The 27,998-nt window shown below is 32.2% G+C and overlaps 1 protein-coding gene across 1 annotated transcript; it reads right to left on the reverse strand.

Annotated features, from left to right (window-relative positions):
* Window positions 1-8,844: 8,844 nt before the first annotated feature.
* On the reverse strand, window positions 8,845-27,987 carry LOC139520396 (mini-chromosome maintenance complex-binding protein-like). The gene is made up of 15 exons (XM_071312986.1): window positions 27,836-27,987; window positions 24,577-24,650; window positions 19,691-19,873; window positions 19,037-19,138; window positions 18,505-18,685; window positions 16,233-16,306; window positions 15,752-15,849; window positions 15,245-15,414; window positions 14,098-14,221; window positions 13,493-13,610; window positions 12,794-12,959; window positions 12,224-12,357; window positions 11,232-11,396; window positions 10,583-10,671; window positions 8,845-9,116 (listed from the first exon to the last, which is right to left on the reverse strand). The coding sequence occupies exons 1-15, from the start codon at window positions 27,894-27,896 to the stop codon at window positions 9,014-9,016; spliced, it is 1,842 nt and encodes a 613-aa protein (XP_071169087.1). The 5' UTR covers window positions 27,897-27,987; the 3' UTR covers window positions 8,845-9,013.
* Window positions 27,988-27,998: the final 11 nt, after the last annotated feature.

The raw sequence follows: 27,998 nt of genomic DNA on the forward strand, positions 1-27,998 counted from the left end.
ACTAAAATAAATGGCTTTCAATTTGTTTAAGGAGAACTGCGCCCTAGGTTTACATGAAATGATATCCAACACATAATCATCCAGGCTTTAAATTATTCTATATACCATGAAGCAAAAGATGTGTTATTAAATTGAATTCAAATTTATAGGTCAATTAAATAAATATATATTATATTTGTCTGGAGTTATTTGTTAGTAAATTAACTCTGGGAAGTCAAAACCTGAATACATAAACAAATACATGTAGATAACAATAGACACAAAAACAAATTTGAATTTAAAGCCGGTATGTAAATAATAGTATTGGTGTAAATAGTAAAAAAAGTACGTATGAACGCGTGGTCTTTGTTTCACTTTACATCGTTACAGGTTCAAATATAGTCCTCGTGTACTTGGGCCTGTTTTCTATTCAATGCCCTTTTTTATATATTGATCTACATTGTATGTTTGTCCCAAATGGAAGAAATATAACAATTGGTAAATCAATTGTACCATTCAGTGACCAAAAAATATGGACTATTCGGCCGGTATCTATTTCACTGACGTCTTCACTCGCAGTCAACAGTATTTGAAAAGAAGTTTATTAACTCGTAGATTTTGTATATATTCGTAATGACTCACTTTTAGTATTGTTTTTGTTTTGTATTTTTACAAATTGTCAATCTCATCTGGTAATGCATATACCAATAGATTCTTAATACGCACCGAGAGAGATACACTTACCCCTTAAGTTGAGGCTGTGACATTATTTTTAAAATTTTAAAGCAGAGTGCTTTAAAGAGTATAAAACACTGTAGTTGAATTTGTTTCTATAATATTATTTTTATGCCGCTGAATTCAAATTCAGTACTGTTTAGACATTTCGCTTGCAGTCAATCAATCCAGTTCTGTTCTATATCATTTCAGACCTTTGTTGAATTTGAATAAAAGAGATAAACAAATATTAGTCAGAACAGTCTGAAATAGACAGAGCATATTTTATTGACTGTAATCGATGCGTCTAAATAGCACTAAATTTGCGCGAACGCTTAACTTTAACCAATGAAAGTTAGTTAAAACTCTGAATTCATACTACATTGTATAGGGGATAAGTCTGAAAATGTATTTACAAACTGAAAATGATTGATTAATTTAGAGATCAGTTTCTTTTAAGATATGTTCAGATTAAACGTATCGTTTATTTTCGCGAAATAAAGTTGACCTAACCTTATGGTACATTAAGAAAAAGGTCCCAACCTGGGGCCAACGGATATAAGTATACAAATCTCAGTCTCAAAATTGCTATTAGTAAATTGTTAATATCCTTACTCATATAATGTAACCGAAAACTTGACTAGGTCAGCTGATTGTGACAAAGTTTTGAGAGAAGGGGCCAGTGGTATCACATGAACATTTTCAGGGCCAGGGCATGCTAGTAACAAAGCACATTGTGTATAAATTGCAATTTAAAAGAAATCATCAGTGATACCAAAACAACTAAAGGCATATATTTCCTGCATAATCAGGACTTCAACAATACTGTTATAGTATGTGTTCATACAGGAACTTCTTAGGAAGAAAGATAAGAAGTTAGCAATATCCTTTAACTCTACTTTCCGCTATATAGATGATGTTCTTTCGCTAAATAATTCAAAATTTGGTGACTTTGTCGAACGCATCTATCCCATTGAACTAGAGATAAAGGATACAACAGATACAGTTAAGTCGGCCTCATACCTTGACTTACATCTAGAAATTGACAATGAGGATCGATTGAAAACAAAACTTTACGACAAAAGAGAAGATTTCAGCTTTCCAATTGTGAACTTTCCATTTCTAAGTAGCAACATTCCAGCAGCATACGGTGAATATATCTCCCAATTGATACGATATTCCCGTGCGTGCATTTCCTATCACGAATTTCTTGATGGAGGGTTGTTGCTCACAAGGAATCTAATAAATCAAGAGTTCCAAACGGTGAAGTTGGAATCAACTCTTCGTAAATTTTACGGACGCAATCACGAGTTATTTGACTGTTATGGAATAACCGTTTCACAAATGATATCGGATATGTTCCTAACATCGTAACTACAATCCCCTTCCCTTTCATAAATGTGACCTACCGAATTATAATACTATTTACTGGGTTTGTAATCACATAAGCAACACGACGGGTGTCACATGTTGAGCAGGATCTGCTTACCCTTTCGGAGCACCCGAGATCACCCCTAGTTTTTGGTGGGGTTCATGTTGTTTATTCTTTAGTTTTCTATGTTGTGTCATGTGTACTATTGTTTGTCTGTTTGTCCTTTTCATTTCAAGTTAGCCATGGCTTTGTCATTTTATTTTTGATTTATGAGTTTGACTGTCCCTCTGGTATCTTTCGTCCCTCTTTTATACGTTCATATTTTCATTTATCTTCTAAAAGAAATGCACTACGAAATAATTGTGGTCTCGGACCTGCTGTTTTATAATTGCCAATTTCAAATGAGAATATATCCAGATCAGAGATACTGAGCCTTTAATTTTAATTGACAACTTATTTGTTACATTTGGAGGATGAGTCTGAACATACTAGTAGTCAGTCAGGATTCTTATTTGGAAGCAAAAGTGCTTGTTTCTTCAATCCGTTAAGGCAGACTTCAAGTAACTACTAAGTTGTGTCTAACCACCTCCGCTACATAAGGGGGTCTCATATAGTCAATATGTTCATAGAGGGGGGGCAAGGGGGGTCCCAATAACAGCATAACAGCAAATTGATTTGGCTTATAACAGATAACAAGGAATTAAAATGGACAAAAACAGATAACAGTAAATGAAATATTAAAATAAGTCAGGTCCTGGACTGATTGAAAGATTATGTCTCCATCATATGAAAATCAAGCACAATCCCTTCCGTTGCTGAATTTTTTCATTAATTGTAACTCATAACAATACAGAAACAGGTCCACAATAAGTGGTGCACAGTTAGTCCCCATTGAAATTGTGATAGCTTGACAATATACGTAAACTTCATAGCAGACAAAAATGATATCTAGTAAAAATTAAGGGCAGTTATGGTATCAAAGCAGGTCCAATTGACATAGTTCTTTTGTTTGTTATTACTAAAAAATGACCTGAAAGAGTTTGAATATATATATTTGCATTCTGAATTTTTTTAAATGCATGTTCAATGCATGAAGTGTGATTTTTTTCTTAATAAGACTACGAGGCACAGTGGTATATAGGGTAGAAAAATCAAAGGCACAAATTATAAGCATGCAATTTATCAAGTACTTCAAAATAATTTTGACACTCCAATTATTCCACTATTTTCAAAGGCCTTATTTGAACAACTTATTATCAGGTTTTTTAGTGTACCAAGTGTACTAGTAAGTAGAATACATAGTTTAGTAGTGGAACAATGGCTTAAAGACGAAATAAATCTTTGTTTGTAATGAGTTAGGTGCAGCTTCGGAACCCAGTACATGGTTTGAACTTTCATTGTACAATGTATTTGGTTCTGCTTTGAAAAGAATCACAGATCTGAGTCTGTGTACTTTATTATGTAAAATGTTATTGCGAACCCTATCTTAGTTTTCCATAGATTCACCTGCAAGTTACCTGTCCATTTAAACTTTTGTAAGTCCTATTGTCCCATCTAACAAATACAACAGGTATTGTTCTCTGTGTAGTTTATTCACTGGGACCTTTAAATTTCTTCTAGGAGAAATATATCACTCATTGATTAATTTACCTGACCAAAAAATTATCTTCTTTTTTATTGAAATACTTCTAATAACTCACATAAACTGTATGCAATATTGTATTTATTCAATATTATCATTAATATATTTTCAATCTGTTCAATATAAAATCTGGTTTAATACTAAAAAGTTTATTTCAGACACATTTTTTAGTATTTTCCAATGAATTTACATGTTTTTGTTGTTGTTCATTTATAGACTTATGTTTATGAAGACCTTAATTTAAAAATAATAATATTCAATTTTTATGCCCCATCTACGATAGTAGAGGGGCATTATGTTTTCTGGTCTGTGCGTCCGTTCGTTCGTCCGTCCGTCCGTCCGTCCGTCTGTCCCGCCTCAGGTTAAAGTTTTTGGTCAAGGTAGTTTTTGATGAAGTTGAAGTCCAATCGACTTGGTACACATGTTCCCTGTGATATGATCTTTCTAATTTTAATGCCAAATTAGAGATTTTACTCCAATTTCACGGTCCAATGAACATAGAAAATGATAGTGCGAGTGGGGCATTCGTGTACTGAGGACACATTCTTGTTTATTTATCAAACACACAAAAATATTGAATATTTGATCAGAAATCAACTTTTAATTTTTGAATCAGTATTTCAAATGTAATATTGAACACATTAAAAACGAGTTACTCCAGGTATCGAATAAATACAACACCACATGCAGTTTTGTGAGTCCTTACTTAGTATTGGTATAAGTATTTTTTCTTCATTGACAGTTCAATTTTTTACTCAGGTAGATTAATCAATGTGTGATATATTTCTCCTAGAAGAAATTTAAAGGTCTGAATGAATAAACTACACAGAGAACAATACCTGTTGTATTTGTTAGATGGGACAATAGAACTGCCAAAAGTTTAAATGGACAGGTAACTTGCAGGTGAATCTATGGAAAACTACGATAGGGTTCGCAATAATTGGTAGTAAAGACCTACATGTAGTTCTTAATTGAGATCTTCATCAGATATCCCTGGCCATATATTTTTCTTTTTGTCATATTAAGAAATGCTCGAATTTAATATGTATGTACGGGAAACAAGGAACATTATCCCCATACAAAAAAAATAATTCTAAATACAGCCTTCAACACAGAGCCTTGGCTCACACCGAACAGCAAGCTACATGTTCATAAAAAGAATGGATTTTATTACAAAGGATAATCATAAGATATACTGGAATTGTCCTGGATCTCACTGATATTAATATGTTTATGTGTTGATCTGTGATGGGTATATATTAATGAAATCCTTCACCGCCGATACGGGACCACCGTATTACTAGTGGTAGACCCCAATGTCCAATAATCTTCAATTTCTACCGAATATGGGCTGTCACAAAAGAAAATGCTAACATTCCAATTTTCAATAACAGTTAACAGCAAATATATTATCACAATAACAGATAACAAAAAACCTAATAGTCCAATAACAGCTAACAATGAATAAGACAATAACAGCTAACAGAAAATATATTTTCAGAATAACAGATAACAAAGAATTAAATTGCCCCATAACAGCATAACAGTTAAACCCCTTGCCCCCCTCTTCATACAGAAGCTTCTGTAGCTAGAGAGAAGATAGCATTATCCTTTACTTTCGTGTCACACTATATAGAGTATGTCTCCAAACTAAATATTTCAAGTTAGTTATGAAAATATTTTTAATAATTTATCCCATTGAACTTGAAAAAAAGAATAAAAACACATATACTTACATAAAGAAATTGACAATGAAATTTGGTTTAGAACAAAACCTTTTGAAACAAGAATGTGCATTAGCGGATTCAAAAGGGGGGGGGGGCAGGTGGGAACCCCCTTTTTTGGACGATCAATGCATTTGAAAGGGAGCAAATTGTTGGACCTCCTTTTAAAATTGCTGGATCCACCCCTGATGTGTCCCCAGTACATGCATGCCCCATCAGCACTCGTGATCATTTTCTATGTTCAGTGGACCGTGAAAACGGGCGAAAATCTCTAATTTAGCATTACAATTAGAAAGATCATATCATAGGGAACATGTGTACTAAGTTTCAAGTTGATTGGACTTCAACTTCATCAAACATTTCCTCGACCAAAAACTTAAACTTGAAGCTGGACAGACGGACAAACGGACGAACGAATGAACAAACGAACGCACTGACCAGAAAACATAATGCCCATAAATGGGGCATAAAAAAAGAGATAATTTCAACTTTCTGATTGTTCACAATCAATTTCTAGGTAGCAACATACCATCAGCTTCTGAATATGAATAGCTGATGATAAGATAATTCAGAGCTTTCATTCCATATCATGATGTAGTTGATATTAGGTTGCTGCATACAAGGGTTGAGTACAGGATATCAAGGGGAACAGTTGAAGAAATCCTGAAGAAAGTTTCATGTATACCATCATGGGTAGGACGACCGTCATGTAATATCTGTCATAAATGATAACCTTAATTATAGCAACAACCCGGTTCTCGTTTTCTTGATTGTACTATAACAAGATTAGACTAATCATCAAGTTTTTACTAACCAAGAGCAATATTGGTAGTACCTAAGAGGTTGGATTTGCTTAGTCAGAAGTTTTCTTTGTAGTGTTTTGAAAGCAATTTATGTGTTATTAATTTCTTGCTCTTTGTTGCACTTTCTTCAACCTTTGTGTATTTTTAATTGTTTCTGTGTTATCTTCCACCTCTTTTTTTAGCAAACATGATCAATGTTTCAAGTTCTTTTAACCATAAACATGTCTTAATTTTTTAAGGCAATAGCAATAAATTGCTTCGCCAAGGGCAGCTGGATACGACCACAGAGGTCCAACCCTGAACTGTTGGGGCAAAAATAGACAAAATTTTCGTGCTTAATACAGGTTTGAATTTAGATTGTAATTAAATATTTGACACATACTAGGTTTCAAACACAGAACGACTGTAGTCAAAGAACTTAGAATTGGTAATATGCTCAATTTTTGCTTTTGTCTAATACACAATGCTGTTGCAGATTGCCCCCCTCTCCAAAAAAAAAATAATACCCTCCCTTTATTTTATTTTATGCAATACCGTATGCTGTTGCATATTTACCCCAACCCAGAAAAAAAAATGTATCCCCCCCCCTTTCCTACAATTTTTTTTTAAACCTCCACCCTTTTTCCAAAATAATTTCTTTCCTTCAAGTTATGGTCAAATTTCAATTCAAATTTCCATTGGAGATGCAACCATAATTACCGATTTAAATACATCTTTTAATTTAAAAGTCTTATAATAAAAAAAAAAAAATTTTGCAGTCGTATAAAAACACAAAATATTGGTAAAAATCGTCATATATTTAGTCTTGCCTATCATTTTTTAATTTGAAGTTTCATTCTAACAATTATACCTATCAAGATAATAGACTAACATGGTCATTTAAGGGTAATGCCTAGTATGTAACTGGTCTGACAGTTTTGGTGTAAGTGGACATTTGGTATATCTCAATAATTTGGAGACATCTCTTATTTGTATTTTTAATATCATTTTTCTTGTCTTTGTTTCATAACATGATGCACATGTTTTTTTTTAATAAACTTAAAACATATCATGTTTAGAAAGTAACAATAACACTCAAGGGAATTCCTTATAGTTTTAATTTAGAAACAAAAGCTAGCAGGCTAAAAAATAAACAAGAATTAAAATCAAAATTTCAGGGGCAACAAGTTTAAAATAGCCTTGAACAGATTTTTCTGATACAGTGAAACCTGGGTAAACCGAACCCTGATAAAACCGAATTTCAGTTTAAACCGAACAATTTTCAAAGTCCCACAAAATGTCCTTATCAATTAACGTTAATCTAACCTGACAAAACCGAACCCTGTCAACACCGAATTCCGAACGCTTTTTGAAGGCTCGTTAGTAAATTTGTATCTAAAAATTACCTGTCAAAATCGATCAATACCAATCAAAACAATAAAATATTATTAATTATTTGCATGACTTAATTAAACAAACACAGGATGGCAGAGTATCCCCGAAGGTATTTGAGGTTTAATGAACTTGTGAGTTGTTATTACAAACTAATTAGTATATCTGTGTCCATGTATAAAGTTATTTTTTTTGTAAAGAAACGTTAAACTGGTCATGCTGGTCAGCTACCCACATCGCCGATAATGACAAAAAAGGAACTTTCCCTCAGTTCAATTAAATGCACCTTACTCAAATAATTACGGCCTTTCACCGGATTAAGAAGTTGTGCAACACAACAAGGTCAATGGATTTTGATTGCTGGGTTCCCTTTAGAGGCCCTATATATTTGATTCGAATGCTCCCGAAGACTTCCGTTAGCTATTTAGCAACGATAAAGTCCGAGAATAAACTAGACCCCTGCTGTTGTTTCACTGTTGTCGTGTGCCGAAGTATCAATCAGTGGGTGACCAGTTTAGTCCGAGAACTCGTGTGTACAATGATGTTCCCGATTCAATTACGATTCATTTGACAGTGACTGTGAATCTAAATTGGTCAGTGAATTAACGGATGAGAAAATAATTATAAAAGCCAAATCGCTCCACATCGGATATCTCCGAAAGACGAGCGTGATTGACGGAGTGGCGTTTGATTTATAAACAAAAATGTAGCAAAACGTCTATCTTCTTTTAATTTTACATTTACATCTAAATCAACACAAAAATAATTTGTGGTATGTTGTGTCACCTATCATCCCTTGTCAGTAAATGCCAAAATTATTTTGGTGTCGACTTCCGAACACCTGTGAATACCGAACAAAACGCAAAGTCCCGTGGGTGTTCGGTTTGGACAGGTTTCACTGTATATTCAATAAGTGCTTGATGAGATGGCCATTTTTACTGTTAGTTTCTCTCTAAATGCTATAGTTTTCCAGATAATAGCTAACAAACAGCAGTTTGCTTCCTTATGTTTGAATATTAGCCTTAGTGACCATGATGATTGATCTATCAAGATACAAATCACATAAAGATGCCAGACAGAACAAAAAACAATAAGGCAACTGTTGTGTTTAACAGATATGATTAATTCAGCTCTTTTTTCTTCTGAAACATAAAGTTTTATTCAAATAGCCTTGTTTGCATCAGTTTGTCATGTCTGTCTAGCAGTCTGTGACTTATTTTGTAGGCAAAACAAAAATCATTTAAATGAGCTAACAATTTATTTTCTTTCTATGGTTAACAAATGTAAATTTCTCCTCAGTTAACAATGGCAAAATGTGTTCTTTGCATATAAACTTTTTTGTTGTGAATTCTATTTTTTTTTTGCATTTTTTAGTCTTTCTTCTGTGTTGGGTCAATCAAAAATATGTTTAGGTTGAACTAATCCTCCTCTTCCTTTCTGAGTCCATGTTTTTGGCCCTTCTCCACAGAGTTTGTGTAGGTGTTGATTTCAAGTAGCTGAGTGATAGCAGTCTGAAATATATATGTTATAATATATAATTTTGAAGAAAAAAATATCATTCAAGGGCAATTAAACTGGAAAAGGAATTGATGATTTCAGCAATGTTGACTATTTGTACATCTTTAAATTTTGCTGATTATTCTAGTTTGTAAAAGTTTATCTGTATTGGATATAGATTCTGCAAATAAATCAAAGGGCTGATTGCTCTGAGGTGGAAGAAGGTGAATAAAAGGTAACTTGAATTACCATAAAAGCAGCCCCACTAACCCAGCCTGCCTTGTTCCATTATAAAAACAGAAAGATCATATCTAAGGAACTCATGTGTAGTAAGTTTAAAGTTGATTGGACTTCAACTTCATCAAAAACTACCTGGACCATAAACTTTAACCTGAAGCAGGACGGACAGACAGACCAGAAAACATAATGCCCATAAATGGGGCATAAAAATAGTAAGACTTGTTACATACCTGTCAACTTTTAAAAATTCCCATGGGGGTTATTTATAGTGCACAACAACAATTTTAAAGGTTACAATTTTTAGCGCAGTATTTTGCGCAATCTGGATTGTCTAGAAAAAGTGTCATATTGTATGATGAGCTTACATGCCTTTTTCAAGTCTGTTTGCATGATTCTAGTTATTAAATCAGTAGAAAAGATGAACATGTAGCTATCAGACCAGGATTTATTTTCTTGTGGGGTCCCAACCTGTTTGTTGGTCTTTGTGAAAAAAAGAATAGTACATTGTGTCATCGTGTGATGTGTTTTCGTACTAATAACAATTTTCACTGCTTACGGGTTTCACTGTTGAGTTTTTATTCAGGTGTTTACTCAAATTTAAAAAGCATGTCCTGTAGATTGATTTTAGGTATCTAGTTTTTTTGTCAAGGCTTACAACGATTTTTTACTGTTTCTGATTACTTTGCGATTTCTGTATTTCAAAAACGGCGTCATATGTTTTCATATTAAATAAAAATTGGATCAGTACACGAACAGGAAATGACTATAAAATCCGAAAATGAATATTTTCTTAAGTCGTGGTTCTGGTGATCCCTTGAATCATAAGGTATATATAGAGACTCTTATTAGCCTGTGTCGCTCACCTTGGTCTATGTGCATGTTAAACAAAGGACACAGATGGACTAAAAATATTGACTATTTATTATTAATTATTGAGCTCAACATTCTGTTCAGTTTTGTTCCAGTCAGATTTCCTCTATTTATAAGTTTTCAACAAAACTTGCATTTTACTCCTTTGTTAAATTTTTGGCCATGCTGGCCATCTAGGTTGGCAGGCGGGGTCAAAGATCACATTTTTCAAATTAAATATTCCAATGGACACATGTCCTTGAAAGAAAAGTCAATGAGAACCTAATTCAGCCCTGGAGATGGAATACACAATGATTGATGCAAACAGACAACAGATCATACAGCACAATGGACATGATGAACAGCTAGCTTAGTGTAATCTATCACTTACCTAACTGTACACAACAGAGAATGGAAGTCATCAACTGTCATACTTTTACTATCAACTTTTCTCATGTCTACAAAGTCGTCTTGGATGATCTAAAATAATAATTTTTATCTTTAGATAACCCAAGAAATATTCAGCTTCTTGGAATCTACCTTAAAACTTAAACTTATTTTAAGGTCCGCTTTGCAATCTCAACAAACACAAATGCCCCTTTGAAGCTCTGCAATTTTCAAGTTAAAAAAAGGCACAACTCTAATACAGTAAATAATTTTACAACCCAACTTCAATCTATGACTGCTTGTTTTTGTGCTTAGCATTGTGTGTGAGTTTCATAAATTTGCATAAGGCAAACTTAAGTTAGAGTGAATAAACATAAATGAGATAATAGATAAATAATTTAAAGTTGGTAAAAAATTTGCATTTAAGGACAACATCTTCCATTAGGAGTGATATTAGCATTTTTATTGATCTTGTGTCAGATAATTGTTAAGACTTAATAAAACATGGCAAAATCTCCAATAAGGATACATCCATCATCAAATAGTTTCGGTCAAATAAAAAGTTTTATCGATCTTATATTGTTGATCATTTTTGCCATTTATAATTCCTACTTATATGTGAAGTTATTTTTATTTACTGTTCATGAACATACCTTCTGCAATTCATCTGTTAATGAATAATTAATCTGTTTAGCCAGTGTAATGTATGTGCGTATCTTGGTCAACAATTCTGCTGTCATCCCTGATTCTAACATGCTAAAATGTGCTATCCAATCTTCTGGCATTATCTTGGCTTCTAATGGTAATAAACAATCACTCTGAAAAAGAAAACAAAGCAAAGATTCAAATACCAATCAATATAATAGTTTCTGGCCTGTTATATATTCCATGTACAGATTTAGGATATAACTGTATTGTATTTTAAGCTCCGATGGCATCAATTGGGGATTTGATGGCCGCAAATTAAGTTTACTGGCGACGCTTTAGCGGTGACAGTAAACGGGTATTTGCGACCATCAAATCCCAAATTGATGCCATCGGAGCTTAAAATACAATATTGCTATCTCCATTCTATTATGAAACTGACAGAAAACAACATTAAAACCTGAATTCAAAATCTGTCATATGCCGTCTGATCTTGCGCGTACATCCCATTGTCAATTGATGTCATGTAAATAAGTGACGTTATCCAATCAAAATGAATGTTACAAACGTTGTTGCATTAGAATGATTGATTGATTGTTGGTGTTTTATGTCACTTTTAGCACAATTAGCTTTTTTGTGAAAGTAAGTTTTATTAGTGGACAGAGAGATCTATATATAGACCTTCTGCAAGAAAACTGACAATCCAAGATAATAAAGGTGGGGAGTTGATTGCACCTGCCATATGTTGGGTCCAACTCACACTGTCTGTGCTGACAGACAGGCTAGTTGAGTAAGTAAACTACATAGACAACTCTGCCAATTCCTTGTACTGTAATGTGCATCAAGGCGAAAACACTTAAAATTTCAATTTAGTAATGAATTGCACCATTTTCACTTCAGAAGATGTTGTCATGAGCTAGACCTAAGGCAATTTTCAAACAGGACCTGGAAACATAATATGGGTACCCTACTGGAGCCCCATTAGTAGCAGCCTACTTACAGGTAATATAGATTTTGCCTCAGACAGAATCATTACAGCAACATTTGCCATGAAATCTTGTTTATGGTAACTGAAATCATACTCCACTTTCTGCCAGCTGATCAGGTTTCCTAATGCTGTCATGTTCTTAACACCTGGAAAGACAACAAGATCACAAAAATTACATAGACAATAACTATAGTCTTTAAATATCAGCTGTATTTGTATGAGGCTGAGAAAGGTAATGGGAAATATTACACCTGTTTCGAGCCAAGTCTCAAAAGGACACAATAATACATCACTTAAAGTATATAATTATTGTCTTTAGCATAGCAACTAATTTCAACAGTAAATATAAATAAATATTGCCAGATTTAAAACAAAACTGATTCAAAAACATTCACTGAAAATTCTGAAATTGACATTTTTTGCATGGTTGTTTTTGTGTGTTACAAATGTAAACATTCAATTTTTTCACTCCATGATTGGCACAAGAATAAAATCATAATAGATTTTGATCTCTCTCAAGGCAAGTATTGGTAAAATATATATGAGTAGACCTTGATTAGATAAATGTTCAACCCAACGTACCCCCAGCTTCCAGTTGACCAGGTTGTAGTACTGTTTCATCTATAACTAATGATGTCCTTTCGGGTAGTTGCAAGACTCCAGATTTTAAACGGTTTGCTGTGTAGTCTTTTTCTGGACATAATCGTAAAGTATTCATGTTTTCTATTGACAAGGGCAGTAAATGTGACTGAAAATACAAATTTCTTGTCAAGAGTATGCACTCAAAATTCAGATGGATTCATTGTTTGAATATATGATCTAAACCAGAGAAGACATGGTTAAAAGTAGTACAAAATGTTGTATACAAGCTAGTAGTCAGTGCATGATTCACAAAATAATTCATCTGGTATGTAAGCTGAAAATTTGAGTAGAGATCAAATACAGAGGTCTTGATTAATCAGAAAACTAAAATTAACATGATGCTACACACAGATTAAAACATTCCCATACATTGATGCTCTGTTCACATGATCACATTTCAATTTCAACAAAGTATTGGTCAAACCCTATTAAAAATGTCCACATCATAATAAACATGAGTACTTAGTTTCAAGTGAAATTGACCACAACATAATGAACCACTGTAAGCCAATTTAACCAACCTGATATAGATTAACAGACTGTTACATGCCCAGTCATGAAAACATCAAGTTCTTCATTTTTAATAGGCAGGGCATAAAAGCCTTGAAATAAAGTACTCATATTGTTATTAAGGTCTACCTGTGAAAGCAGTCCTGCCATGAACACTTGTAATAGCTGACCATATTTAGGTGTAACTGGGCAATGACTTAGGTTCAGACTGAACTTTCCTAGAGGCATAACATCGGCTCTCCCATACCTGAAAAACATTTATTCCTTAAAAAGTTAAAAATTAGTTGCTATGGTTCAGTTTTAGACATTAGCATCAAAAGCATCTGACTTCCAAAGCCTACAAATTTTGAGCCATATATAAAATCAATGCTGCAAAATCTCCTTTCTTTTTTATTTTAAAAGTGTTGCTCTTCTCTCAAGTATAAAATGGCAACAACAACTTTATGTTCCTCAAACTGCATATTTATTGATAGAAAAATATTAAAAAATACTAGTATGCTATAAAAATAAGGAAAAGTGGTATGATTGCCACTCAGACAACTGTTTACCAAAGTTCAAATGAAGCAGATGTAAGCAATTATAGTTAAGCCTCACATGTCCAAAAGGCAGAATTTTGGTAAGTATTTTCCAATCATTCAAGGGCAACAAGATGGACACTATGCTATTGTTAACTAATGACACCTGGCTGAAATCAGTTACCAAACATAGTACTATTATAGTAATTAAATACTTACACAGATGATAATAAATGCAGTAGAAAGAACTCAGCAGCTAAACTGTCTCCAAGCATTGCATGTTCCAATAATTCCATTATTCTCCCTCTCAAAGTATCAATCTCTTGTTCAAGTTGCTGAAATTCTGAAAGATAATACATTTATTCATACACTGACATAAAGAGTATAAGCATAATTCAAATTAGAGCAAAGTAGAGATTTATAATGTAGTCTTTAAATTGGATAGAAAGAAATGTTGCAACTTTGAAAACACTTTCACTTTTAAGTTCGAAAAGTATAAAACCTCAATATTTACAGTACAAATAATAGTTATAGCAAACGTCTCTTCAATTTTCTTAAGTAAAATTCACAGGTTTTCTCTCATAATGTGTTTTTCAAGGAGAAATTTTAATTTCCAATAGATTGAAATCTACAGAGGACAATCGCTATTGTATTAAATCAATGCATTCAAGACTTTTATTGAATACCAGCTAGTCTATTTTTGTTACAATTACTTATGACTATTTAATTATAATCTATTAAAAAAAAAAAATTATTTTCATGTTATGTACTTGATCTGTGTCAGTGTAATGGCTGTAAAGAAAGAAATATGTCTAGTTAATTTTGCAAATATTTTTTCAATATGAATATGCGATATATAAAAAATATGGATATCGCATGTAACTGGATAATCCTTTTGTGTGTTCTTTTCCTTCTTCTTTATTTATCAATTTTTATATTTTTTTTTATTTTTCTTGATCTTTTCAATAGAAAATGTAAAATATTTCCAATTAAGATGGATTTATAATAATTACATTGCATATATCTTATATGTATTATATTGTATGTATTTCATGTATATGTTGTATTTGTTGGAAGCAATAGTTACAATGTTAACACGATAATGTGTCAACATTGGTTACATTTTATAAACTCTTATATATATATTGTTTACATTGTTGACATCGCAATGTACATGGATACAATGTTGTGAAGATGTTGAGTTAATATACATCCTTTAGAAATTTAAAATCAAGGGACAGTTCAACTTCTAAGAATTGAACAACACCAACAGATTTTCACAAAAGACTATTTTTTCTTCACATCAAAAGTTTCTTTCTTTTTGTGGTAGTTTTATTTAAACTACTATCAAATAGTCTGTGCTTACTAGTTTTATATTCATCTGTGTCTGGTATCTGTGGCAGGAGTGGGTTATTGTGTGTCAGTTTGTTACACAAAACAGCATGTAATCTTGGAACCAATGAAGGGGGCGGGGCATGAGCATTGATCTCTTCTACAGGTGGCTGGTATCCTTCTACACCAAATTCTTCAGGTTGACTAGAATATCATAAAAGTATTTGGTTTAATTTTCAAAATATTATAAACTGGTTAAATATGTAAATTTTATTTCTTTACTGTGGATTATTTTGCAGCTGTTCAATATCATGATATCATTATTTTTTTTAATCTCAAAATTGGGGAAAATAATCCCCTCATTAAGTTGTCCTTCTCGACTATTTATCTTGTATACAATAAAAAATATTTATAATCAATTAATATAAAACGGGTGATGGAAGCTTGTTGGTATTCACTTTTCTTTCTGTATGTTAAGTTACTTCATAAATTTCCCATTTTTCCACCACATTAAAATTTTTCAATTTAACAATGCACTTACTTTTCAGGGTTAAATTGTGCTAAGGCTGGATCCACAGATAATATTCCAATGAATTCTACCATGTCATTCACTTTAAACTTGTCAATATCATCATAAATCTGAAATTACAAGATTAAAATTGTCAGAATATTGTGTCAGAAGCCTTACAATAAAAGGCCAAACTATTATTTGCATAACAAATATTGTAACTAGACGACTAAAATGTCCCCCCCCCCCCTCCCCTCTTACTTTTCTTTAAGAAACAGGCAAAAGTTTCTATTCAGTCTTTTATATGGTTCATGCATCATTATTTGATATTTTGATTTTGAATTCTTACTGACTCATAGAAAAATGGGTTTGGACCAACTTCTAATGTAAGGAGTACCTTAATTGCAAATCCTTAAAAAATACTAATGAACATTAATTATGTTTTGATTTTTCTCTCCATACTTTTCAAACATTTTTACATAAAATTTAGCCATGTTGAAAAACTTGTACTTGCCTTCACTAAACAAGCCGTGCCCTTTTCGTCTTGCAAAGGAAAGTTTAAATCATGACCAACATTTGGAGGCTGTGCTGAAAAATAAAATAAAAGTATATAATTTTCCTTTTCCCTTAATGCAATAATAATTCCACGTTTGAGCAATATATATATATATATATATTTAAAAGTTAGAGTAACAAGATTATGCTTAACCCTTTCCCTTTCAGGCATTTTAGACCTTTACTTATCGAAAAGACATTATTGAAGTTTAAATGAATACTGCATTCGCATCAATGGTCATACACATGCCATGTTGGGCTCAAATGAAAGATAATTGGTAAAATATTTCAAAAAATTAAGTTTGATGATAATTCATCATTTTTTGGTCACGTGGTATATTTCCAAAAGTCACGTGACTGTTGGAGAAAAGGTGAAAAAATACGAAATCTTTGGGCAAAAAGTCATGCAGAGACATATTGGTGGGCTAATAGGGTCAGGTTTTGGTGGAAACACAATGCCTCGAGTCTGTTGAAGCCATATAAGTTATCATACTGGTATAAATAGACGCATAACGTGCTATAGGCCTTGAAATATAGATGTCCGAAACATTCAAAATAACTGATTTTAGACGGCATTTTTGTCCGATTTCAAAATTGGACCCTAGTTATTTGTCTAATTCGTTTTCAACCAATCAGCAACCTAAACTTTTTTTTTACAAGGGAAAATTCATTGAATTACCAATGCTAGCTTGATCTGGGACACCCTTGACCGAGCCCGATGGAGCAAAGGGGGTAAAAAAAGGGGGGGGGGGGGGGGGGGGGGGTAATTTGGCACACACATTCTTTTAAAAAAAAAATTCTTGAAAGTAAAGTTAAGTTAAGTTACATTTAATATAGGAAATTATTTTTCCAACTCCGGCAGTGAGATTCGAATACTCAATCTTAGCGCCTTGGGATAGATCATCGTACCCCTGCGCCACTGACATTGTAATGAATTTATTGAAATTTAAGTACTTAAGTCTACTACTACAGAAGAAATAAAAAAAAAAAAAAAAAATATAAAGATTCTCACCCAGTTGTTTTCTTTTTGGAATTATGTGTTCAGATAATATTTTTTTGTTGCCAAATGCATGATTTTTACGCAAATCTGGGAGGAATCCACTCTTTAAAATGTCATTTTTTCATTGAAATATACATGTTCCTTTATTCAAACAAAAGTGTTTTCAACTTTAGCATACCGCAACACTTACGAAACCATGTTTTGTTACATCTATTTCAACTTTGCCAAAAGAAAATAGAATATTTTAGTGGTTTTTGTCTCTTTTCTCGTAATATCTTTAAGAAATGACTTAGGATTTTTAGCGCATTTCAAGTTTGTGATTGCGCTGCTACGAAAAAAATTACATTTGCAACTAGTGTACAAGTTAGAACTATTAGTTTAATACTATTCTTCAAAAACTCACTGCACAGTTATTGAAAAAAGACATAAATCCTCTTAAAAGAGCAGTTTTCTTTGCCCTTCTGTTTGAAAATTTTCCTCAAAATTTCGAAGAAAAATAAATGGTTTTTACAGAAAAATTACACATCAGTAAGGGGCGACTAGTTCATTAACTAATAATGATAGAGGTTTGATGCACCTTAAATCGCATTGCTGGTTATCTGAGGATTAATTTGAGCCCTTAACCACATCTGTAAGTCAGCAAATGGCGACGGAACAAGTCTAAATGCACCCAGAAATTCTTGAAATTGGCTTCACCGGTAAACTGTACCGGTGTGAAAGGGAAAGGGTTAAATGTACATGCCCTAGTTTCTATTTTTTAATAAAAAATAACAATTCTTATTTTCATTATTTTTATAGGTTTTCACCCTACCAATACATTTTCCAAAAATAGTAGGTTGGAATGTATTTTTTTTTACCTTTGAATAAAAAAATATAAATAATAAAAAAGTAAATTTAAAATGGATAATACAGATAATGCCTTTGAGGAGTTTTCTTCTAACACTATAGGCAAATTAATATCTTTCAACTAAAACACTAAATATTTTCCAAACATTTGTCTGTCAGATATCAGAAGAATTTTTTTTCTTAAATTTTAGTCTTGCATATTATGCTTTAGGTCTTTGAACTTTTTGTTGTTGCCTCATCTTAGATCTTAGTCATTAAATTCAAAAGATATCAGCAACAGTCTCTCCTAAAAAGACCTGATTTTAAAAGAATTTAGAAAAGTTTATTTCTTTTTAGAATAACAGGTTGGTCTTCACACACCTCCTACTTTCAAGTGTAAAAATACCTTGTGTATTTTCTGTTCTTGTTCTTTTAGATTCTGTTGAATCACAGGATTCTGTACCTCCACTTGGTTCTGAAGTCTCCATAGCAACATCTTCTGATTCTTCATCGAAGGAACGTTTATTTCTGACTGGAACATGTGACATTGATGGTTGAGCTTTGACTCCTGCCTTATCAGCATATGTCTAAAATATACAAAATCATAAATTATTAAAAGTTGTAAAAAAACTATTTTTGGGGATACATTATTTCATGTTTAGGCCTTAATAGCCCTTTTTGTGTAAGACTTGCTGCAAAATTTGTTATCGAAGAAATACATATCAAAGTTGTGAATTACATCTGTTTGATTATTCAAGGCATTTTTTTAAGTCCAGAATATGTGGGCAAAGGCAAATGTAATATTTTTCTTATGCTTTATTAAACTGCAATTTGAATGCATAATTGTACACTGTTAAATAAACATGCAGCTTCAAAATATTTCTAAATTGCATATACTTTGCCTTTATGACAATTTTACTATTATTTTCAAACCCTACCTCTTTTACCCAAGTTGTCTCCCCTGGTATTGGTACACAATATATTGTTTGTCTGTCCATAGTAACATTGTCTCTGGATTCTAAATCTATCTGTTGCGATTTCTGCAACATCAAAAATTAAATACATTGTATACATAAATCAAAGAATTATAATGTCTACATACTGAACACATATTGGCTAAACAATTGATTCAAACCAGACACAATTTTATCCACTGTTAGCTGGTTTATTATTTTTTTTCACTGTAAAAATTCAGTGAGGTATTATATTATATGTCTATATAAGCATTGATGTGCACTGACCTGCATTCACAGTATTGAAACCAAAAGTAGGTCTTGTTCTGGCTTAACTTTAATTAATGCAAATTCAGCTCAACTCTTACACTATTTAAATTCATGCTGATAGTGTTCATAAACAACAAGAAAAATAATAAAATATAAAATTTTATGACGCCATATTTGACCAAATTGAAATTGTTGATGAATAACAGGAATCTCTACTGCTAAAGGCTAGTCCAGATCCACATTAAGATAAGCAGAGGATGTCAATGCCACCAAGATCTTGTTGTAATAATAACATAATGATAACTTTTTATATTGGAGAATGTTATGAATTTTAATGACTAAAACATAACAGCCTTCATGTAAACTTACAGAACAGTCTGCGATGTCTTTATACATCCCTGATTTCTGTGTTACTTTGGATGTTTCTAAATCCTTCACCTGATAGAGTCCAAGGTAGAATTCTGGATCATATATATCCTGGACCATACATCTAAATCTCACTAAAGAGTTTGGTTTCAGTGTATGTAGTGGAGTATCATTTAAACTTGGTACCTGCAAATATAGAAAACTTCTTTTAAACAAAAGTTCTGCTTTCTAAGAAGGTATTAGGCCAGAATTTTTTTATTATCTGTTTAACGAGATCCGCCGACTCCACCTTTCCCGATTTTAGAATAAAAATAAAAGTAGTGCTTCTTACTTTTATTATTATTTTCCCGCCGACTGTTACGAAATCCACAGAAAAAAATAAAATGTGTTGTTCACGATACTCGCTTTCAGTCAATTTCGTTATCCGTAATATTTAATTTTTACCAAGTCAATGAAACAGCAATTTTCATTTAAAAGTAAAGAAATTCAAGGCATAAACGATATATTTTCTTCTAAAAGATTTTTAAGCTGGTGGCATGCTTTTCATACTTGTTACACGAGAGCGTACATCAAATCATTCTAACTTTCGGCAAAATCAGTTATTACTTCATCAGAACTTGATGAAATTAGCCTAAAGTAAACTTGTCATCCATGTACAGTACATTCCGGTTATTTGCATAGCCTATTTGTCAGACGAAATTATGCAATAAAGCGGAGTATGCTTATATCCGAAATGCCAAATTACGGAGTCAAATAACATCGATAGTGCAGATCAACAAAGAAGGAAGATGAACGCCCATAGTCCACTTACAACATATTGAATGCTTATTTATTCTAATAAAAGTTATTTGTCTAGTGTCATACATTTTATTTCATTGTGTATTCTTTCAATAAAGATTATAAACACATTTTGTTTAGTTTATTTATGTACCGATTTTTCCTTTACCTGAGATACGAAAATAAAATTGTTCTAAAAATAGATTTGTTTCTATGACCCAGATGTACAAATTACATTGTTACACCTTGTTTAAAATAAACTGTTTAACAATACTACACAGTTAATAATCATTGTAAACAATAATTGTGCAATGAACTGCCTTTGATATTCAGTATTTACCGATTACACAGTGATGTGACACTGTTACTTTAACACCGCTAGTTTCGTTTATGCAAAGCAGTTCACAGGTGATGGGGCCATGCACGGGTTATCCGCTGGACACGAGTGTTGAAAGTGAGAAATATATAATAATCAGAAGTTAATTTTCTTTTAAAAAATATTAAAAAGAAAAGATTAATGTATAAAATTCTTCAACCATATATAAAAGCCCTGTAATATTTAACATAAATGTAGATCACCCAAGCTGAATTACGAGATTACACATTGGATAATGATCGATAATTAGCAGGCGTTAATGTTTTAAAAATTCACCCAAAATGGAATCTATGAACAATGTTTGAAATCCAATCAATAATTAACACCTTTTGAGATAGAAGATCATAGAATGGTTGTGTTTTTACAACAATCAGCTGATTGACATTTTTATGACCTCGAGGCTTAAAATAGAATATGGGAAACTTTACCTGTGTACACATCGAGGACTTTTTTATAATCATATAAACACGAAAGATACTGTTTTAAAACTTTATTTGAATTACACACAAGTAAATGTGAAATAATAATGAAAATTATGATGCATTCAAGTAAAATATACTTACCAAATTGCCGTTTCCGGTCAAAAATCTCGTCTGTTTTAACAGAGCATATCTAGCTGGCGATTATTTTCTATGCAATAAACCGAAATGCCACTTGTAAGGCTATGCATATAACCGGACAATTTAACATTAGGTGAATGGGAAATGGTTTCGTGCAGGAGAAAAGTATGCAATTAACCGAATTATGCTATTAAGCGGTATGCAATTAAGTGGAATCGACTGTATTGCATTAGAAACGTCATATTCCTTTCCAAATAGCGTATCAAACATCGTTTATTTTTGTAAATTTTTCTTCGTCCGACATTTAAATTTGTAGAACTACGGATCGGAATCGGGATTTCATCGGAAACGGACCCGCTATGACCGAAATCCGGATTCTTGCGATAATGACTACAGACGCATGAATGGCACTGCTGACAGACAAAAATTGATCCCAAAAGGGAAAATTACGCATTCCACACGCATTAACATACTTTTGGTTAGATCTTCTTGATTAATGTATATATTTCCATGTATAAGCATAGTTTCAATTTATAGGTTAAAGTTGCTTAACTCTGGGACTATTACACCAGAGACATATATATATACACATGTAATATATGTCTCTGCATACACTAAGAGGTTCCTGACTGGGTGACTGGTATATACATATATAGTGTATATGCAGCGAGGTTGATATATTTGAGTAGTGCCATGGATCTATATTAGTGGAAATACAGAATCAAAACATAGTTTTTATGTTTATATTAATAGAAAGGTTAACCAGAGACATATATAAACTATATGTATTTATATTTCTCTGGGTTAATATACTGGTCTGTTCTCATTTCATTGTTCTTGTATTTTGATAAATTCTAAAAAAAAAAAAAAAAAAAAAAGTCACTTGTAATGGTTTTATTTTTATTTTTAGTGTCGACTGGACCAATTTTGCACTTTTATTTTTTTTTTATTTCGCCCCCTCGACCCTAATTTTTTACAAATTTTCTCGTTAAACAGATAAAATAAAAAGTCTGGCCTTATGGAACCAAACTAGTTAGGCTATAAATGATAAATCTTTACCAGACACTGTTTATTATGGGTTTTACCATTTACTACTTTTTAATTGTCTTTCTTTTGGCCAATATAACTTCAACTAATAAATCTACTTGTGCTATAATGTTTAAAGAACTTTTTCAGTATTCTCACTAGTACTTGCAATTTTTTATTAAAGTTCATGTATGACTGACAGTTATTGTATAAACTTTCAAATACATATCATAATTATTTGAGTGACGACTTTGGTACTTATAGGTGAGGGCTATTCCAGAAAAATGTAGGGGGGGGGGTTGGAAGGCAGTTTTTGTCAGCACCCTCCACCCAGACAATTGTAATTGAGAATTATAGTGCATTATAGTGTGAAAAGTTGCTCTGATACCCATCCCCCATGTATTATTAATACAATGTGATTTCCAACCCCCCCATACATTTTTTTCTGGAATAGCCCTGACTATAATATGTCTTTCATTTATAATTATGTAAACATAATTTTAGAAGGAATTGAATATTAATCCCTTTCCAAGGCAAGGCAGCACTCGCAAAGTCGAAGGGATTAATTTAAGTTTCAAAACTTGTTTCCCAATCCACTAAAAATACATATGTTTAAACGGACAGTAGCTACGATTTTCATTAAAATTATTTTTTTAATCTATATGCCGGATTTTGTACAAAAAGTATGATTAAAACTATTACTGGTTACTTTCCATTTAGAATTCAGAAGCTTTTTAACGTTTAACACCAACATTAATTTATTGTCTATAGATAATAATTCGAGGTTAAGCCTAATCCTTATTCATATGATCTATGTTGACCTTTACTCTTCGGTTCCCAATGCGCAATCGCATATTTTTTCTGGAAGGGAAAATGGTCGAAGAGGGGAATGTTATCGCGGAAATGGTACTTGAATTCAGTTTCAGCTAGAACAGAAACAAAAAAGAGGTGCAGACAAGTTATTGTAAATAATAAATAAAAAACGTTGATGAGATTGGTCATTAAAATCACCAAAAACACCTACGACGCAGGAAAAGTCGAACAGAAGTAGCTGACGGTTTGCGTAATGTTTACATTTCTTAAATTTTCCAGATCACATGAATATAAATCGCAATGTGTTCATTATTGTCAAAAATATGTTTATAAATTACGGGCAGTGATCTCCCACCTTAGAAGAAATTAGAAATCAACTTCTTACAAGTATTATTCTTCAAGTGTATCCTTCATGGAGGCCCCAATTTAACACACAAACATGTGTATACATTATCGGCATGGTTTGGAGAATCTTGGGTTGGAATGATATGCCAGTTTTTGTTTTATTTTTTATTTACATAAATTGGGAAATGGCGTCAAATATGTACGTTTAATATAGAGTATTATCAAATACGTAAGAAAACAAAAAGCACATGTCCATACCTATTTATATCTTGGTTAGCTCACTCGCTGTGTCGGCAAGTAAACCCAATGCATAATTAATGAAATGAATAGGCACGCAACACGATATAAATGATCAATTATTAACACTTCTGTAGTTTATGAAAACATTCTAGCGATCTTATTGCTTATATTTAGTACATATCTTTGATTTTAGCAGCTTTAAAACTTGTTAATAATTTTGTCAAAATCGTAGCTACTATCACTTTAAAGTAAAGTAAGGATTTGAAAATATTCCTATTTTAGCAATGGGACAAATACAAGATGTAATGGCTTTTCCCTCACTTAATTTGAAATAGCTTATCACCAATTGGATAATTTAGTCATTTACAATGAAAAATATTATTGAGAATCAGATTATCTGGAGCTGTACTTTTCAAATACAATAACCCTTTCTACTATAAATACATATACATCATGACTTCACACCTACTGAACTTTTCATGCTATATACTTATTTATAAAAAATAAATGTGTGCATGCACAATTCTAATATTATGTTTGAAATTTCAACCTCCTTAACTAAACAAACTGAAGTCAAACGATTGACCTCCTTAAACTAATGTGCCACAGGCAAAAATATTTTACATCAAACTTGCATGTACCCCAATCAGGTCAATAGATTTAAACACATTAACTTACCTCCAACGAACGACATAAGAAACTTTTAACTTATCCCAACTTAGGGAAAAAGACTAAACCCCTCATTTACTTACCCAACTCAGGGCATAGTTGGTTTGCATCTTACTGCTGAAGTATTCTTTAACACCATTATCATTTTGTTTGTTTTCTGAAAGTATACAAAATCCAGTCTTCATAGGATAAATTTAGTGTTTCCTACAGGTGGTTTTGGCGTGTAATGGCGCCCTGCCGCGATTTCTCGACGCCCTGCCCTTTTTGGGAAAAAAAATTGGCGCCCTGCCCTAATTTTGTCGAAATTCCTGACGCCATGCCTTTATCGTCGTAATTAACAACCGGTACTGAAAGACATATATTATGAATACCGCTCGAGTTATTTCCCTTCAAAACAAAAGTTCACTAGGTCGCCATTTTGTAATCGATTTCATAATCAGCTGATTAGCAAACTGCAATAGATTGAATAGTGAATACAGATACTAATCACGGGTCCTGATTGTATCCGCCAAGTCCCAGAAACATCGTTTTGCCTAGAAGATTAATGAAAAAACATCGATGTGATGCTTAGATAATTTTTTTTTACAGCTGATAGATTTCTAATTTACATAATTTACATTGTTTGCATGGTTGAACAAGCCAATGAACGGCGATCATGAGACATTTGTCAAATTGAAAAGTAAAAATTCTTTGCAAACTATTTTTTAAATACAAATGCTTGACTGTACCTTAAATGAAATGAATAAAAATCCGAACTAAATTATTAAAAGCAGAATAATCCAGAAAATAAATGAATTCCTTGATCAAATGTTTTCTTTTGGTTTACAAACATGTCACATGATCATTTTAGGCGGGAAAAATACTTGGGAAAACACCTAAGTAACAGACAACTATGTCTGGCTATTTATAGACATTTAAAATAAACAGCTGATATATGGTAGTGCCATGAAAGTAGTAAAACTTGTTGTATCTATATTAATTTAATTTGGAAAAGGGTGTAGAGGGGAAGGGGTTAATTTGTAAAGTTATTTTTTTTTTGTAATTTAATAAATTTTGGTTACTAAAAATGACCCTGGATATCAGGGAATGTGTCAACCTGTTTTTAGGGAAAACAAGGAGGATTTGTCAATGACAATTGATATGACCAAAGCAATATTTTTATATACATGTATATGACATAGTGCTTTCTTGTTTTTAAAGAACTGATTTTGTTTTTAATTGTGTTTATTGTTTTAAATATTTCATATATATATGTTTTACACACTTTTTCTTGTTTAACAATTTGTTTTAATGATTGATTACAGATGTATATGTCCTTTTTATAGTATTAAACAAGTATGTTTTAAATGAATCCATTTTATAGAAATTGCCTGTTTATGTTAAGTAAGTGCCCTAAAATTGTTGTCCATCGCGCTCAATGTGCCCTCTGAGCTAACAATTACCCTGCCCTTTTTAAAAGCTGCAGGAAACACTAAAATTGTTACATGTACATGTTAATACATTGTAGAAGTAAATAAAAGATATATCATGTATATAATTATGTTGTTTTAACCCTTTAATTTTAGACATATACTATTATGATTCAGGAATGTTTTCAATAAATGAAAGGAAAGATGTGATGTACTTTATGATCAAACAACCCAACTCAATTGATTTTTTTACTACATTTGTACTAACATAAAGAAGTCTACATCCAAAATATTTTCTATGTTGAGAAAAAAAACCACAAAACTTTCTGTACATATATACACATGCATGGTATGATCTCTGTATTGAAGGCTTTATTTTGACCTATAAGTTTGTGAACCCAAGCTCTGTGTTGAAGGCTGAACTTTGACCAATAATTGTTAACTTGTATTTTAAACATGTGACATAGATCTATAGAGAAATGTCTTATTGACACATCTTAATTGTGTTAGGCAGACACAAATACACCCAGTCATCATGTTCAACCACAAGACCAAGTTTGTAAAATTCTTTATTATTGTCTGACTTCTATATACATGTATTTGCAGAAAAAAATCTTAAATTTTTATTTTTTTTTAATTTATATTTTTTTCCCTTGCCGATGATGTTACCAGAAATTTTTATGCATAATGGTAAAATGTACTCTCTCTTTTAAACATTAAACTAGAGGCTCTTAAGAGCCTGTGTTGCTCACCTTGGTCTATGTGCATATTAATTAAACTAAAGACACAGATGGATTAATGACAAAATTGTGTTTTGGTAATGGTGATGTGTTTGTAGATCTTACTTTACTGAACATTCTTGCTACTTACAATTATCTCTATCTATAATGAACATGACCCATTAGCATGATTAGTTACAGAGGAAATTATTTTGTTAAAATTTACAAAAATTTACAAAATTTATGAAAATTGACTGTAAAGGGCAATAACTCTTCAAGGGGTCAACTGACCATTTTGGTCAAGCTGACTTATTTGTAGATCTTACTTTGCTGAACATTATTGCTGTTTACAGTTTATCTCTATCTGTAATAATATTCAAGATAACCAAAAACAGCAAAATTTCCTTAAAATTGCCAATTCAGTGGCAGCAACCCAACAACCAGTTGTCTGATTCGTCTTAAAATTTCAGAGCAGATAGATCTGGACTTTATAAACAATTTGATCCATGTCAGATTTGCTCTAAATGCTTTGGTTTCAGAGTTATAAGCCAAATCTATATTTTACCCCCTATGTTTTATTTTTAGCCATGGCGGCTATCTTGGTTGGTTGGCCAGGTCACCACACACATTTGTTAAACTATATATCCCAAGGATGATTGTGGCAAAGTTTGGTTAAATTTGTAGTTTTAGAGGAAAAGATTTTAGTAAAAGTTAATGACGACAGACGCCAAGTGATAAAAAAAATTGACGGATTTTGACGAATTACATTTAATTTTCTAAATAATAACAGTAAAGATAATTATTTGAGACCTCTGACTTATCACAATTAGGATATTTCAACAAATCACATGACATTTTTAACCAATTTGACAGTAACGGTAGCTGAAAATAACAGTTTGCAGCTTGATGATAAATTAAGGGCATTATTTCCTACCCTCTTTATAAATGCGAAGACAGTATATTACCCTATAAGGAGCACATACAAGACAACTGCACATCATTACAACATTTCCAACAAAAGAAGCTTTTAATTATAAAGTGAGCCTTTAGGAGTTATGTGTCCAGTTAATACAAATAAAGCACATGTATACCTGTAAACAAGGACGTATATATTAGTTATACGTCCTTGCTGTAAATTATATGAATCAAAACTCATCAGGTATAATTTATATAAAAAAAAATACGTTGTCAATATCAGCGAATAATTGATTTACCAATAATGTTTTGAATTATAGCCAAAGGGTTATTTATCCAATCATCACCAATACCAGGCATTTTTTCTATAGTAGCAATCAACAAAATACTGAGGGACAGGAACAATGTGATGAGAAATGGCGGGAAATTAAAAGGACATTCTAGAACATAAACAGCAAACCC

This window comes from Mytilus edulis, chromosome 4 (genome assembly GCF_963676685.1).
Source record: "Mytilus edulis chromosome 4, xbMytEdul2.2, whole genome shotgun sequence".
Lineage (NCBI taxonomy): Eukaryota > Metazoa > Mollusca > Bivalvia > Mytilida > Mytilidae > Mytilus > Mytilus edulis.